The sequence below is a fragment of the Natator depressus genome, chromosome 25 (genome assembly GCF_965152275.1).
Source record: "Natator depressus isolate rNatDep1 chromosome 25, rNatDep2.hap1, whole genome shotgun sequence".
Lineage (NCBI taxonomy): Eukaryota > Metazoa > Chordata > Testudines > Cheloniidae > Natator > Natator depressus.
In genome coordinates, this window is record NC_134258.1 from 11,175,634 (window position 1) to 11,192,356 (window position 16,723).

Below are 16,723 nucleotides of genomic sequence, written 5' to 3' on the forward strand. Positions count from 1 at the left end.
AAAATGCAAAGTTTGATTTTTGTATGTGAAGCATCCTCTTCTTTCAAACCCTCATTTCAAAATGCACTAAGTGCAAATGCTTCAACACATGCTTTAACAGTACAAGTTATCCAGCTAGAAGTTGAGTTTAAAGTAATTTTGAGAAGCGCCATCAGATGTGCACGCTTCAGAATAGTAGCGGGTCATGTTTCAGACAGAAAGGGAAAGGACCTAATTGTATCTTTTAACAGGTAGCTAGTTATGCATGCATTATATTTTTCTCATGCTGGTAAGAATGTGTGCAGTGGCACCCATGAAAGCTTATGCACAAATAAATTTTAGTCTCTAAGGTGCCACAAGAACTCCTCATTATTAAAACTGCCATTGATGTTTCTATTCATTGGAGGAAACATTCAGGTCTCTTTGTGAAGAATCCATATTAAACTGTTTGTCATACATGGTATTAGTCACCTTGACTGCAAGACAAAGATACAAATTAAAAAGTTACCAGTTTTTTAATCTGACAAAACAGGGAAGTGCCTTTGCTTAAACATCTTTAACTCCAGTGGAAGTAAGTAACTCTTCAGGGAAACTACTAAAGTATTTCTCTTAGCAGGGTTTCAGCATTGTCGTATTAAAGTTTTTTACACGGGAAAGCTAAAATCATGCATAATACAGCTTTGGAAATTCAAATTCAGTAAGCCTTTACAGAGATCCACAAGCCATTCATTAAACACAATCAGAACATAGTTGAGAAATGTTATAACACCCTATTTCCTATGTTACTTTTCCATTCTGATCTTTAATTTTAGATATTGTGTGAGCACTATAAAAAATGAGTGCCTCTAATACTGTTTATAAACTCGGTTAGGTTTAAAGTTAGAAAAGGAAAACGATTGAAATTTAGTCCTTATAATTCCATTGTATAAAAATAAGATGAAAGTGGCTTTATTTGCAGTTTCTTACTGTGAAAAGTGGAGATACAAAGAGAAAAAAAACTTAGAAACATGAGATGACATGGTATGCAAACTTTATCTTGCAGATTTTTTCCAAGTTTGGCACAGTGCTGAAAATAATTACATTCACCAAGAACAACCAGTTCCAGGCCCTGTTACAATATGCTGACCCTATGAGTGCTCAGCATGCCAAACTGGTGAGTACACTGGCAGATCCACACACCTGAACTTGTTAAGGGATGACTTGTAAAGAAAGGGTTTCAACAGATCTAGGAACAGCTGGGTTTCTTGCTTCTGTCACGCTGGAAATGTTTATAATAGTACAGGGTCAAATCCTGCCCTTTAGTTACACATGTGCGACTGTTTCACTGAGGTTTCTGTGTGTAATTGGGAGAGAATTTCACCAATAAGTGTTAAAATTTCACTTTCAATGCAGTCTGTCAGGATATTAAATAATTTTATAGCATGTTATCTAAGCAAGCTATTTGCACTTATTCTCACAGCTTTAAGATGTCAGAATAACTTTCCAGGTTAGTCAGATTTGTTCTTTAGCATAAAGGTACCTTTGACAAGGTAAAAGAGCTCTGGTTTGTTTTTCTGCAGTCTTTAGATGGGCAGAATATCTACAATGCCTGTTGCACATTGCGCATCGACTTCTCCAAACTCACAAGCCTCAATGTTAAATACAACAACGATAAGAGCAGAGATTACACACGGCCAGATTTACCTTCTGGGGATAGCCAGCCCTCTCTCGATCAAACCATGGCAGCTGCTTTTGGTAAGAAAGCCCCTCTAAGAATATATTGACGTCTTCCTAAAAGTCTGTGTATTGTGGGCTTCAACATTCAGAACTTGAGTCGAGTAGTGAAGAAATCTGAGTGACACCTCACAGACCATAGTTGCTCATTGCACTGTTGATTCAGACCACTTTCTGTACAGAATGAGATGTTTTGTTGTTCCCTGAACAATACTACGTATCAGTTTTAAGTGGAGTACATCTGGTTCCTCCTTTTCATTTCATAATGACCCCCTCTCGTGAAATTAACTGTTAGCTCTGAAATCGCATTTTGCAAAGTGGAATGTTGGCATTAACCCATTAATGCATTTTTAGCAACAGCTCCTTACCTCCATTCAGAAGTTACCCCCATAGATAGTATTTGAGTCTCTCTTCTGCCGGTTTGATTTGCGCGGTAACCAAGACCTCTTGTGTCCAAAGTTGGATTTACTGCTTAACCAACAGATTATGCTGTATTGGATCAGTCAGTTTAATCTCCATTTAGTCTCTTTGGTGGCATATAAGGCTTAAGCTAATAACATGGAACACTAATATGGTTGTACCAAAAAAAAAATTAACGTGCATCTTTGATAAGCCATCTCGCTTCCCTTTACCAAGAACACGTGCAGATGCTTGTCTATTTGCTGTGCTGTTAGTGCCACCTGCTGTTCTGCCAATGATATGGAGTGGCTGGAGTTACTAGTTCTACCCCTGGCTCTTTGAGAATGGCGTTATACTGAAACTGACATGACCTAGGAAAAAGTAACAGGCTTTTCAAAAGTGCAAAGTAGATAGAGAAAACAGTTTTTAATTGCTGCTTCAAAGCAGGAAAGTGTCTTCAAAGCTAAACTTGGAATAGGAAACTGGTTCTTGGCATTCAGCGGTAACACTTTCAAAAGAAACTTTTAGTAGCTTTGTTGGGTTTGAGACTGTTCTAATGTTGTGATGTGTCTAGGAGCTTAGTCTATATCCCTTCTGTCCTCAGTTACATGCATTTCAAGACGTGACGAAACAAACTGGCTGTCTGAAGTGGGGTTGTCTTGTCTATTGGAATTAGGTTCATAGACATACTGTCTTACTTTTTCTTTCACAGGAGCTCCAGGAATAATTTCTGCCTCTCCATATGCAGGAGCTGGCTTCCCTCCTGCCTTTGCAATTCCTCAAGCAGGTACTGTATTTCAAACATTAAACCTGAATTCCTTAGGTTGCCTTCCAGTTCCTGGCCATTACTAGAGCAGTGCCTTTTTAAACGTTCCGTCACTGAACAGCCACTTTAGCCCAAGTTGTCTTAAAATCATTAGGTTAAAAAAATATTTATTCCCTCTGAACTGTTAAGTCTGTGTGCTGACTACAGGGTATAGAATGAGATGGTTTTGTAATAAGTAGACAAAATGGGGAAATGGAAGATACTGAAGTCCTTGAAGCCATCTTCACGGGCAAGTGTGACTGTAGTAAATGAAGTAATCAACATAGTGGGAGGGGAAAGAAGGCAAGACACAAATAATAGTTGAGTAGTATTTTGAAAATAAAGAATTGCATCTGTTTCTGAACTCTCGACCAAGCATAGAACATTTGGTATGTTAGTGGCACTGGAATTTTAACTTTATGGCACTTATGGAAGCTTCTTCTGAAACTGGAAACCACTTTCCATTCTGTTTTAATACTACTTAATTGAATAAGGTTAATATTTAAACTTAAGTGTGGTAAATAGACAGCCCTATGAACTTCAGGGCTCACTGCAGATATCAAAATGATGCATATATGACTGAAGTGCCAATTTTAATAAATGTCATTCTCAAACCCTTGGGTAGTAAATACTTGTATTCACTTCAAATAGTAGGCTAAGTACTAGGTTGGCTCCTTTTTACTATAGTAAACTTTGGAATAAGTTACCAATAAACTGTAGAAACTGCTTAGCTAAGTAGAATTTAAGATGTCTATGGGATAATTAAGCATGAGCCAGGTGGTCTGTCTGACCATCAATTCCTCTTTAATGTCACATCCCTCTAAGGAGGTTGTACATATGCCCCTTAAATGTTGTGAATCATTTATGAAAGAAATTAACCAGTTGCTCTGTCAGTACTTAAAGATTGAAAGCTCTAAATTGAAAGGTGTCTATGCTGCAAAAAAAAAAAAAAAAAAACCACCTCGACAGAGTCTCAGAGCCTGGGTCAGCTGTCCTTGGCTCCAAAATCTGGTGAGGGGGGTGTCTCTCAGAGCTCAGGCTCCAGCCTGAGGGAGAACATCTCTGCTATTTTTAGTCTTTTAGCACAAGCCCAAGTCAGTTGACCCAGACACTGAGACTTGCTCCTACACAGGTTTTTTCAGCATAGATATACCTTTAGAGACTTTGTGATGGATGTTTGATATTGTGAGCATCGCGTACCTACAATGAGCCCCATAGAAATGCCTGTACATACTACTAACCCTTTCTCAGATTTAGTAGTGAATAACTGGTAGGAGTGTATAATTGTTTTCATTACATGCATGGTAACAGAATGAAGCACTTGTAGCATGCATTGTTTGGAATAGCATTACAAATGCACTGCTTGTAGCACCCTTCCTGAACCCACAGAATTGAGGCTTTGTGCTCATACAGTTTTGCAGCCTGTGGAACATGTGAAACGTTAAAACCAGCCAGATCACATCCAGAGACATCTGTCATGCAGCCGGCACCACAAGAGAGCGAAATACACTCTTAGAGGAACCGATGACTATTTCCTTCTTAGTAGTACCAGAATTGGAGGCACTTGTCATTATTAGAGTAAATGCTTTTGGACTGTGATTGGTGGGGTTTGAAGCACTCCATTCTAGTGCAGCAGACACATTAGAGTACATGCTGTTAATTTCTTTACTGGCTAATATTCTTTAATTTCCAGGCTTGTCAGTTCCAAATGTTCACGGAGCACTTGCTCCTTTGGCTATCCCATCAGCAGCAGCTGCAGCGGCTGCAGCAGGACGGATGGGCATTCCCGGCCTCACTGGGGCAGGGAACTCCGTTCTGCTGGTTAGCAATCTGAACCCTGAGGTTAGTGGAGTTGTAATTTCACTTTTTTCTCCTTCCAGTTACCTCTGCTTTCACTTTCTGAACACTAAGATTGTGGTGGAACTTACTGAAAGTGAAATCTTACTGTGTCCTAACGGAAACGGCAAAACTAGAAAAGCAGATGAAATGTGCTGTGCCAGTCCTAAATCTCAAAGCAGATCAATACTCTAGCCACTAAAGGGAAATGGGAAGGTCTATCTTTTAAATTGAAATCTTTGCTCTTCCTTGGTTGATAGCCAAGGGTGTTGCTTGTCTGCTCTTGTCCCATAAAGCTACAGTGTGTCCCTCCCTTGTGTTTTTATTTATTTATTTTACAATCTCCCACTCACTCCCATGGATCTCATGTAATTTGGGTCACAGAATAGCAAAGTTCCTCCCTTCCTTCCTTGGCATGTTCTAATTTTATACATTAATTCAGAACTACAGAGAGTTCATTCTGCCCTCTACTCTTTGTTTAATGTCTTGACCCCCGCCAGCTTGGCTTCATTGTACCTGTGCAGTGTTTCCTCTGCCATGTGCTCGCACATGTATTTTTTTCCTTTCCAAGATTCCTTGAAGTTTTTCTTTCTTTATGCTTTTAACTCTCAAATTTACATTTTCAATTCCATTTAACTTTTCTCAGAGTTGAAAATATTTTGGTTTTTTTTAAATGAAGGCAAGTAAAATTGGAATAATCCTTCCTAATAAAAAAAGGATGAAATATAAAAGATCATTTGCTAAGAATTAAATGTATTTCTATTAAGTCAACTTTTGGCTGCTTGTTGGATTGAAAGTGTAGGCTGTGTTTCAGTTTGTGTGCATTAGAAGATAAGTCTCTACTGCCTGAAAAATAATGCTTTACTGTATCTGGTAAGACTGCCCATAAAACTTAATTCCTACTACGTGTAATTATAAAACTTTTATCAGACGTGTCAAAGTAACCGTAAAACCTCTTTTGCTTCAAAAGGGAAGCCTGGATGAGATAAGGAATCAAAATATTTAATTCATTAAATTTGTTAATCTATCAAATTTCAGACTATTCTATTCACCTGACTATCATTACTGTTTTCTTCAGGGCATGAGATAATGCCAGTGGCACAGTCAGGATGCTCTGGTTACAGGCTAGAACTTGTCCCTAGAGTGGAAATTCTTGTGATGCTTCAGGAGTTAACAGTGACTTCCTAAACAAAACAAATGGAGAACCCCTTAACTGGCAAAGGTCTGGCATTATCATTTTCAGATCAATATTGTGAAATTAGGTGCACTTTGATTCCAGATGTTATGTGCTATGCCCAGGTGTCAATGACAGGCACAGCATAATCCATTTTTCTGTGTAGGCATTTAAAATTTGGAATTCTGATTTTTTTTTTGTGAGCTGACTAGGCTTCTAAAGAACCATTTCTGAACAGCGTGAACAAATGTTTTTGCCTGAATGTAGGAATTAAGCAATTACATCATGCCTTGCATTTTTTGATGACCCCTTCACTATCCATCCAGCTTGTCTTTGGGTTAGAGAGACTTTGATACCTATAGTGAACTAACAGACTTAAACTTTTTTCACTGCTTGTATAATCAGTATTTTAGAAACTTACCTATGCAACAACTAGACAGTTAAGAGACTGTATTTCCCTGGAGTGACTCTCTCCCTCTAGTAATATGTGAAATTTCTTTCTAAATCCTAAGAGCTAATGTGGGATTGGTAGGGAGAGGTCCAGATTTCTTCCATTTGCATTGTTTTTCAGTGTTTATTGTAGACTGTGTGTGCTGGTGTTTGCCTGCATGTTGAATTATCATTGTGCCTTGGGAGGACAGGCTCTTCCTGCTTACTACCCTCGCTGATTAGTATTGGCACACTGACCTCTGCAGTAAGATACTTGCTTCATTAATGTGTTGAGTATGTGGAAATCTCAGTTCCCCTCCGGTGCCTGTGGTAGTGTCCCCTTACAGCAGACACTTCTCCTTTAGCAATTCATTCTGATATATAGTTAGCAGTGGTTCAGAAGTTATTCTAGTTAATCTTTGGCTTTGAAAGCAGTGATTCATGTCGAGACTGCACTCCTTTAGTTTAGTTGCAGTGAAGTGTGCAACACATCATCTCCACTAAACATTCCTGTGTTTAAGCAGATACTTCAGAGTGTCGTCACACTGTTTTTAGTTTGACCATTAGTACAGGTTTCAGCCTCTTCTAGAGGCCAAAAAAGTCTTGAACCATTGCTTTGAGAAGGACAGTTGGGATATTAATGTTATCGCTCTAGAAGTCACTCCGCAGTGATATTGTCTCTTACCTTCTATGTATATCTTAAGTAAAAATGCTTTTCTTTATCATTGTGTTCCACTAGGTAAAACCTATTAACTATTCTTGTAAAACAAGTATTGTATGTAGAAATCTGTAAATCTGACTGATGGAACACTACATATTCCTTATGTATTTACTGACCTGTGTTTTTTGCTACTTTTTCTTTTCTCCCCATCCCTGAATTTTTTTTTCTTCCCCTGATCCGGAATTTCTTTGCCAACTGACTGCACGGTACTTCTGCTTCCTGTTGTTGCTTGAAACAAAAAATAAAATAAAAAAAAATCCCCCCTCCAAAAAACCCTGCTCTTCGGAAACCAACCTGCCCTTCAATATTAACCATCTTGAAAACTTCATCATCCATCAACCAATTTCGCCATTTCCTGCGGGGACTCTGCCCTTCCTCGTTGTGGACGATTTGTGCAACCTCGCTCTCCCCTTCGATTCCTTACCTCTTCCCTGTCCCTCCGCTGCCTTGCTCTGCTGTTCTCTAAAGAGAGTTACACCCCAATGCCTCTTTATTCTTTTCGGTATGTTATTATTCACACTTTTTATTACTTTGTTTTTCATTTATTTGAGATTACTTTTTTGATACTTCAAAAATGTACAGTTTGCAGTTTGCCATTTTTGAATGCATAATTTCATTTTTTTACATTGTTACATAGTTTGCTGTTTAGTTTAGTTTGCCTTTATTTTTTATGTTCAGTTATGCATGGTTTATTGCTTTGCATGTCTTTTTTATAGGAGTTTAAAATTTGTGGTAGCATGCTATATTGTCCAGTTCAATCCTTTGGCAGTTAGATTTTTTCTTTTTGCTGAAACCCAGTATCTGTTTTCTTTAATGTATTGTTCCATTATTATTCTGCTGCATATAAGTTTCTCCCCCTAAGTAGAGCAGAATAAGTAAACTTGGTTGGAATGAGATCAGTCTGGTTGTGGATGATTTTGGTGTTGAATTGATTTGTTATAAAGTTAGATGAGACTTTTCTTTTCCTGCCTAAAGACTTTTTTCCTTGTCTCCTCACTTTCTGAAGGCGTCTATGGTGATGTGCAAAGGGTGAAGATCTTATTTAATAAGAAGGAGAATGCCTTAGTTCAAATGGCTGATGGAAACCAGGCCCAGCTTGGTAAGCATGCTCTGTTGCATCACTGTTGTAGCATAGCAGTCTTTCATAGCACTGCTGCTTGTTTAAAGGTTTAACATCCAACTATGGATCATATTGTTATGGCAGTCAAGTTAGCAATAAATTCCTCCTCTGTGGAAGAGTGATAGTCAGTACTAATGTTACTCTTCAAAAGGTGCAGAATAAGTGTCCATTCGCTGAATTGCTTTCCTCTGTAGTAGGCTGGGGTTTGTTACATTCAAGTAGATATTCTTATGCTGGACAGTATGCTAATTGTAAAATGAGAGAGGGCAAAGAATATAAAAAAGAGCAGGATAAACAGTAATACTGATAGGTGTCTTGGTGTTTGGACAGTCTGTATAGGGAAGTGGATTTGATTGGAATTTTAGGTTTGGGTTAAACATCCGCCTGAACTAGTCTTTCAACTTCTGTTCCCTTACGCTATATTTTAATTGTTGTAGCAATGAGTCACTTAAATGGTCAGAAGCTTCATGGGAAACCCATCCGTATCACCCTGTCCAAGCATCAGACAGTACAGCTTCCCCGTGAGGGACAGGAAGACCAAGGATTGACTAAAGACTATGGAAACTCTCCTCTACATCGTTTCAAGAAACCAGGCTCCAAAAACTTCCAGAATATCTTCCCGCCTTCTGCTACCCTTCACCTCTCCAATATCCCGTAAGTACCCATGTAAGGAATGTACATATGCTCTGAAAAAGGGACACACTTTGCAAGTGAAGAGGATATTGGGTACCAGGTTCTGTGGAGCATTAATTTAAGATCTTCATTCTCTAGGTATAGCTGAGTTTGGCCGCATTCATCTTAAACTGGGGGCTGTCAGTGCACATGCAAGAGCTAACTTGCATTATGTCAACTCATCTAGATTTCCCCACAGCATTTCTAGTTCTAAGGTCCATTTCTTCCAGAAACCTGAAGACACCAGCTGTCTAAGTTGGTCCCATTAGTCATCAGTCCTTGAGTAGGTTTGTGCTTCTATGGTTGTTCACTTAGAAAATAATTTGATATTGGTGGCACTTCTTCGAGTGATTTGCACATGTCCATTCTCCTTCGGGTGTGCATGCGTCCAGTGAACTTGAGTCAGATTTTTTTCCCCTAGTAGTACCCTTGGAGTGCCACATGCGCCCGCTTCTGCCTCGCATTGCTGCTTGGTGATATAAGACAGAACTGCCCCCGACCCCCTCTCAGTTCCTTCTTACCACATGTGACAGTTGTTGGAGCATTCTACCTTGCTTCTGTTTCCCTCTTTTTTTAACATTTCTATTGTATATTATTGATACTCATTAATAGTTGATAGTGTTTAGTCATATTGTAGTTCTACACTAGTAGGTTTCCTTTTTGTACTAGTGTACTTAGTGTACACTCGTGGTTCTTGCCCGTTCAAGGTACCAACACACGTGCCCTGGTATGCTTTGGTCCCCAGGCTTCAGATCTTGAAAGATGCAAGAGGCTGATGCCTGAAGTGTCTAGGAGAAGCACACACCAGGGCAGGTGCCACATCTGCATCTTATACTTCCTTTCCCTTTGGGGTGGGCATGGAATGCCTCTGTTTCAGTTAGGAGTACTCCTCCAGTCATGGCAGAGTCTCAGTGCCAGTCTCCTTCTCCAGTACTGAAAAATGAGGACTGGAAGATTGCACCCTGGTATTTGGCATCCAGGAAATCAAGGTCCCCAGCACCAGAGTCCAGTGAACAAGCTGGAAAGGAGGGTAGTGTGTGCTTGGTGCTGAGACGCTGGTGCATATCAGTGCACCTCCGGCAGGGTCTTCAACTCCAGCACAGGTACTGATGCCATGGAGACCAATCTCTAAGGGAGCACCTTCCAGTTGAGTGGTGCTATAGTCTGTCTCTTTGCTGCTGCAGCAGCAAGAGAATCTGCCAGTGCCATCAATGTCTGAGACACATACTATGGCACCCAGTCTAAGTCTCTTGGCGCTGGCTTTGCCAGCGGTTCAAGAATCCTCTTGCATGGTGCCAGCAGACACTCGTAGATCTGCTAGCCCCTTGGGTTCAGTGCCAAGTACCAGGAGCACCTCTGGCCACTCTGATACCTCTTGTACGGTGCTGTTGAATGGCAAGCCACCTATGATTTCCTTAATGCCATCCTCTCCGGACTGCCAGCACAACTCCTTGCTCAGATGACTCCAGTTCATAGTTCAAGTTGGAAGATGAATCTTGTGTCACAGCTGCATTGCATAAGCCATCACTCTCCCAAGGGTTTTCACCCCTGGTATCCAGCAGAACCTCTCTATTAGTCTGCTTGTAGGGAGCCATGGTTGGGAAGAAATTGGGCTCTGACACCATATTAGTGGCCATATTGGAACCCATGGGAGTTTCCTCGTGCCTCCAGATCCTCTGCACATCCTCCAGTAGATATCACTAAGCTCTGCAGCAAGAGCTGCAGGAAGTCACTCCCAAGCTCGGTACCAAACATGAGCAGTCTGCTTTAGTGAATCCTTCTTTGGAGGTCCACCTCAGCCATTCTTGGGTTCTGCCTCATCCGTCTGAGGAGGCAATAGCAGGTTGTGTTTTCTCTCTTCCCCCCCTTTTCCCTCCCCCACTGTTACGGGGCTCATCAGGACCTCTTAAAGAGGGTGACTTCCTCCCTAGATGTACAGTTGAAAGTAGTTCAGGAGGGCTCAAATTAGTTCATGTCTTTGGATCTGTGGGGCCTTCTCAGGTGGCACTCCCCATAAATGAGATTATTTAGGTGCCCAAGTAGCAAATGCCATGTTCCCTGCCTCCTACAGCTAAAAGCACTGAGTGGAGTTATCAGGGTGCAGCTTGTTGCTAGCTCTGCTTTATAACCTCTTGGTAGTCACTTACTTTTCTCCGAACCCATGTTACTAAGGTTTTTGAAGAGTCTGGACTGATTATATCCCCAACTAAAAGAACGAGGAGGACTTGTGGCACCTTAAAAACTAACAAATTTATTTGAGCATAAGCTTTCGTGGGCTAAAACCCACTTCATTGGATGCATGCAGTGGAAAATACAGTGATCAGTTAAGGTGAGCTATTAGCAGGAGGAGAAAAAACCCTTTTGTAGTGGTGATCAGGATGGCCCATTTCCAGCAGTTACTCACACCTTCTTGTCAACTGTTGGAAATGGGCCATCCTGATTATCACTACAAAAGGCTTTTTTTTCTCCTGCTAATAGCCCACCTTAACTGATCACTCTCCTTATAGTGGGTATGCCAACATCCATTGTTTTCATGGGGGGTGTGTGTGTATCTTCTGTGACAAAGCTCTGTCCTTGCCTCCGTGGGTCCCGCGTTTCCTGGCGGATTTCACTAGCCTCAGAGGCTCACTGTGACCCTCCACGTAACCCTTCTCTGTAGAGACAAGGGTCACAGTCTGCTGAGCCATTTTCATCATAAGCCAGCGAGGGAGGTGAGGAGAAGTTATCCTTCCTTGCAGTTTCTGTTGTCTCCCAGTCTCAGTGATTAATCAGAGGGGGGGCGGGGGAGCCCGGGCCCACCCTCTACTCTGGGCTCCAGCCCAGGGACCCTAATAGTATCAGCTATGGTAGCTGACCTTTTAGAAACATGACATGTACAATTCCCTGGGCTACTTCCCCCACAGCAGCCCTCACTTCCTCAAGCTCCACTTCACCCTTACCTCAGGGCCTCCTTCCTTGTGCCTGATATGGTGTGTACTGCTCAGTCTCTCCAACAGCACAACTTCCTCCCACAGCTCCTGACATGCACACCCACCTGACTAACTGGGAGGCTTTTAACTAGTTTCAGCCAGCCCCTGATTGGCTTCAGGTGTCCCAATCAACCTAGCATTCTCCCTGCCTTCTGGAAAGTTCTTAATTGGCCCCAGGTGTCTTAATTGACCTGGAGCAGCTGCCATTTCACTTATCCTGGTACCAGGGATTTGTGGAGCCTGGAGCTAATATATCTATCTCCCACTACTTTTCTATAGTCATCTGGCCTTGCCCCGTCACACTTCCTACTGTATTTTCCACTGCATGCATCCAATGAAGTGGTTTTTAGCCCACAAAAGCTTATGCTCAAATACATTTGTTAGTCTCTAAGGTGCCACAAGTACTCATTCTTTTTGCTGATAGACTAACACGGCTACCTCTCTGAAACCTATCCCCAATCTAAATTCCAGTAATGTTACCAGAATGCTTCTCATAGTACAAAGTAATAACTCACTCACTGAGGAGTAAGGGAATTGCGATCTTCCATGTGTAGCAAGAAGAAATGCTTATCCATCATTCTACAGTCTGACATCTTGGATGCCAGTGCAAGGACGACAGTAGAAAAGAGTTTAGAAAAGGAACTCGTAAAATGTATAGTTAAGGCATAAATTCCTAGTTCATGCCAGCTGACTAGAAAACTGACTAATTTCTTGACTTTTTTTAGACCTTCGATAACTGAAGAAGACCTTAAGATGCTGTTCTCAAGCAATGGTGGGATGGTGAAGGGATTCAAATTCTTCCAGTAAGTCTAAGATTTTAAAACTGTCCTCTTGGGGGAAAACTGGTAAAGCTAAACGAAATCTACCAGTGAGTTCTCCACAAATTTGAAGGCGCTAAAGGCGCTGGGTAGTGACGGTCTCAGAGCAGAAATTTAGCTTGGCTGAATTATTGGTTGTATGGAATGGTCATTCCTTGATATATCTGGGTTAGGGAATGGGAGCAAGGATAATAAGTGCACATAGAGTTCTGGAGATGAAATTTAGTCTAAGATGACTGCGTTGGTGGCTTGGATGCATGTTTTCATTGTAGAGACTACTCAGTCCTGTGGGAGGAAAGGAATAAATCTTTTAATGAGCAGTTTTGCCCGCTGAGATGTCTGTTTGGCCTTCAGCATCAGACAAGAAAACTTCTATTGAGTCAGCAAGAGCGAGGCTACACAGACAGTACCAAACGTGTCCTATAACTAACTGACTTTTCTTGGCAGGAAGGACCGTAAAATGGCTCTAATCCAGATGGGCTCTGTGGAAGAAGCCATTCAGTCACTCATCGAGCTCCATAATCATGACCTTGGTGAGAATCACCACCTGCGTGTGTCCTTCTCAAAGTCTACCATTTAAAGCTTTGGAAGGCATGAGACAGAATGGACCTGACTAAAACCTCATGGGTTCAGTCCTGACCTTAAAGGGCTGAATGCTAGGAGACAACTTCCATCATTCCAGAAAAAAAAGCCACTTTAAAAATGCAGCTGAAGTGACCTTAAAGACCAGAGATTTTATTTTTTTAAAGAGAAATCAGTTTACCGGTTTTTAAAAAAATTAAATCTAATTCATATTGCTAACCTTGCGGTGATGGGATAACAATCTTGATGGCTGTTCAAACAAAAAAAATCACAAGTTAAAGTTTACACTTTGGAAACTGCTCTGGGAATTTTCCTCTTCCTCCCTCTGTCTCTCCCCCTACCCCCCATTAAAAACAAAAACAAATGGATCCTAACAAGCTTATCAGGTTTCACACTGATGCCTTTTTTATTTTCTTTACCCATGCAAGCCTTGGAAGACCCAGAAACCACTGTGTGAATTCACATTAGCGCCTTTGACTCAGGATCTTGCAAAGTACATGGTGTGCAGGAGATCCTAACCCACCCAGTGCAAAGGGGTTTAGGGTAATGTTTTCTAAGCTGCGCATCTGCTATCCTGTGCCTTAAATTCTGTTTATTTGGGAAAGAACATCATCTGAACTGTAAGGATTAGATTGGGGGAGTTGAGGAGAACAAGTGAGTTCTGGTTGTTGGATCAACTCGTAATGAAGGACAAGTAAAGCTGGCAGAGTGGATAAAGAAAATATTTGGCTTTAATTCCTTAGGCAATTGATTGTCCCACTGTCCATGAACTGTCTAATAATCTGCATAGTATCATGTATCTTCTTGCTACTTTTCTAGTCCGCATGTGGTTTTATCTCCGTCTGTATACTCTTCTAGGTGGGAGTTAATTAAAATGCTTGGATTATTTCATTCAAACTAAGCAGAAAGGTCTGCGTGGGGAAACATTCCTATGGTCTCATTATATTCCAGTGTTGGTAGCAAGCTGACAGGCTCCCTCTTCACAAGAGCCTTGATCAAGCTATAAAATTAACCACTGTTGGACACTTGTGAAGAAAACAAATGAGTAGAGCTTGTCTGAATTGTACATATATCTAAACACTTGACTAGGATTTGAAGAATTATTGGATATCCCATGGTTAGAAAGGTGTTCATCTGAGTCACCTTCATGCCCCTAATTTGGCAATTAAGACCAGTGTAGCTCCGCCATCATTCTTGTAGCATGTCTTCAGCGTTTGAGCTTTTGTTTTAATCCTTGTATTATACTTTTTGATGCAGTTGCTGTCATCTGTGCCTAGCAATATTTCCAGTTGACCAAATATTCTAATCTCTTTATATGCAAAAGAAATAGTTTAACTTTTTTATAGATCAATAAGATGATATAAACGTAATCTAAATTTACTCCTTTTGTTGGTATTACCCTTGTATACTGTACTTATTTTATTCTTTTTTTGTAATTGAAACTGTAGGGCAGGAATTTAGTTTCAGGCTGAGGTCATGACTGAGGATGAGTAATGTAATGAAACCGATAAAACATGTTAAGCTAAGCAGAGCTTTTTTAAAAAGCAAAAGGTGTTCAAAGTAGTGAGCACCAGTGACTTCTGATTTTGATTGAGTAAATGGACCAGGCTAAAGTTTTTACTTTTTTTTTTTAAACCTATAAGCCCAGATCTTTTTAAGTTATAGGAAGGAAATTTGTTAAAAGTAGAAGAATGCGGCAAGTTGGTTTTTTCCCAATGATAAAACCACTGTTAAACTGAAACACCATTCCTCTGGCTTACAACTCTTTCCCGTGCCGTTCTGCCTTCTATTTTGTATAATCCAATGTTGCCTTACATTTCCCTTTAACATGCAACCTGTTTGGATGCAAAAATAACAATAATCTTATACTTTTTCAGGGTTTTTCTGCAAATAGTGGACCAAAGTTTGTTTTTTAATTGTCTCTCTTTGTGTTGCAAGTTGTTTTCCTTGCCTAGCATGGAAGCTCCTGACTTGCCTGTCACTGAGGGGTTGGCAGAGTCTTAACCTTTCTTAGTTCCTCTCTGAGCTCTTGTGGTTGTGAACTATGCTGGAGAAGTGTGTGATGTCTGAGTGAGAGTTCAGCTTGGGTTGCTGGCATGAGCTTGGTAGTACTGGGCTGCCTTATCTTCATCTTCTCCTTGCTTGTGGCTGAAAGGAGTTAGAAGCCATCTTAAATGAAACAATAGTGTTGCCCACAGTTTTGAGCTTGAAAAAAGGGCTCAGCTAACAAGTAGATGCAGGCTCCAATTACCATAGATCCTTATAAGCTTGTTACAGAAAAGTCTTATGATCTCCTTATCTGAAAAGCTCCAGATTTCCTTGGCCAGCATCTTGCACTCAATAGAGCAAATTAACTGTCATTCTCGTAATTGCTATCAACCAGAGTTAATTTGCTTAATCTCCCTTCCCTCAAATCAAAAACAGTAAAACAATTTCCCTTGTAGCTAGGGGACACTGGCTGTTGAATGTGCACCCTTGAACATGCCACAAGCAGCATTCTGCCATGAAGAGATCCATGCGCAACCCAAGTGGAACAGCTGCAGTTTAATTTTTAAATGCATTCAATCAACCTCACCCAAGAAACTGGGGAGAGGGTTATTGGAATTAAACCTGTTTGCTGGCTGCTCACATGGATCGGTCAGCAAACAGACTATATATTTTGTAAGATGCAAGCAAATGAATTGAGGTGACCCCAGAACCCAGACAACTGTGGGTTTATCCTTTGCATCCCTATGTTTGCATGTAAAGAATGAGTAACAAAAGGGTGTAAATATTTATAATTTTTTTATACCTGTTGTAAGACATGAGGGGGCAGCAAAACCCAGTTTTTTATGGTGAACAGATGTATTGTATATTTTGATAACAGCTATTACAGGTTCAGTATTGTGGGAGGGTGACCACACACAACATCAAAATTCCATTGCCTCTTTCAAAGAATGTTTGTAATGCAAAAAGAATTGAAATTAAAACTATTTTATAACAAACTTTGTACCTTTCTGTAGATCTATTATTTACTGTTCAGATTGTAGAAAGCAGTTATTGGCCAGTCTGTACTTGTGCTTTCAATAAATTTCTTCTGTATTCTTTGCTTCTGATTTTCCTATCTTTTTATTGTGCTTTTTTTGTTTTTGCTTCTGATTTTTCCTTCTAATGTAATTTCAGCTGCCTCATTTTATATAACTTTGACTTTCGCATACCTCTGGGCTGGTGGAGTGTTTACATTCGCATCTTTGGCTACGCTGAGTCAAGGGTGATGAGAGCCAGATTAAGAGCCAGAAAGGGAAAATATAGCACATTTAAGTAATCCACTCCAAACTCTTCACACTCCAGTCCTTCCATGTTTGAATGGGTGAAGTTCAGAGGTATGAGGTTACAGGGTCCTTAACTGATGCTCTGCCTTTGTCACATTCCAACACTTTTTACTTCATGTTCCTAAACTTTCCATATACTCTAGCTAATATCCATGGAATAACCTAACCTTCAAGTTAAACATAATAGCCTTTGCA

General features: G+C 40.6%; 1 protein-coding gene across 2 annotated transcripts in view; it reads left to right on the forward strand.

The window, feature by feature from the left end:
- PTBP1 (polypyrimidine tract binding protein 1) overlaps positions 1 to 16,511 on the forward strand; it is a 53,684-nt gene extending 37,173 nt beyond the window's left edge. For both annotated transcript variants that reach the window (XM_074939789.1, XM_074939790.1), the window contains 9 exons: positions 1,022 to 1,132; positions 1,539 to 1,713; positions 2,804 to 2,878; positions 4,590 to 4,738; positions 7,525 to 7,558; positions 8,063 to 8,155; positions 8,614 to 8,830; positions 12,543 to 12,620; positions 13,083 to 16,511. In XM_074939789.1, coding sequence (XP_074795890.1) covers positions 1,022 to 1,132; positions 1,539 to 1,713; positions 2,804 to 2,878; positions 4,590 to 4,738; positions 7,525 to 7,558; positions 8,063 to 8,155; positions 8,614 to 8,830; positions 12,543 to 12,620; positions 13,083 to 13,215 — 1,065 coding nt within the window. In that variant the 3' untranslated portion in view covers positions 13,216 to 16,511. The remainder of the gene's footprint in view (positions 1 to 1,021; positions 1,133 to 1,538; positions 1,714 to 2,803; positions 2,879 to 4,589; positions 4,739 to 7,524; positions 7,559 to 8,062; positions 8,156 to 8,613; positions 8,831 to 12,542; positions 12,621 to 13,082) is intronic.
- The last annotated feature ends 212 nt before the right edge of the window (positions 16,512 to 16,723 follow it).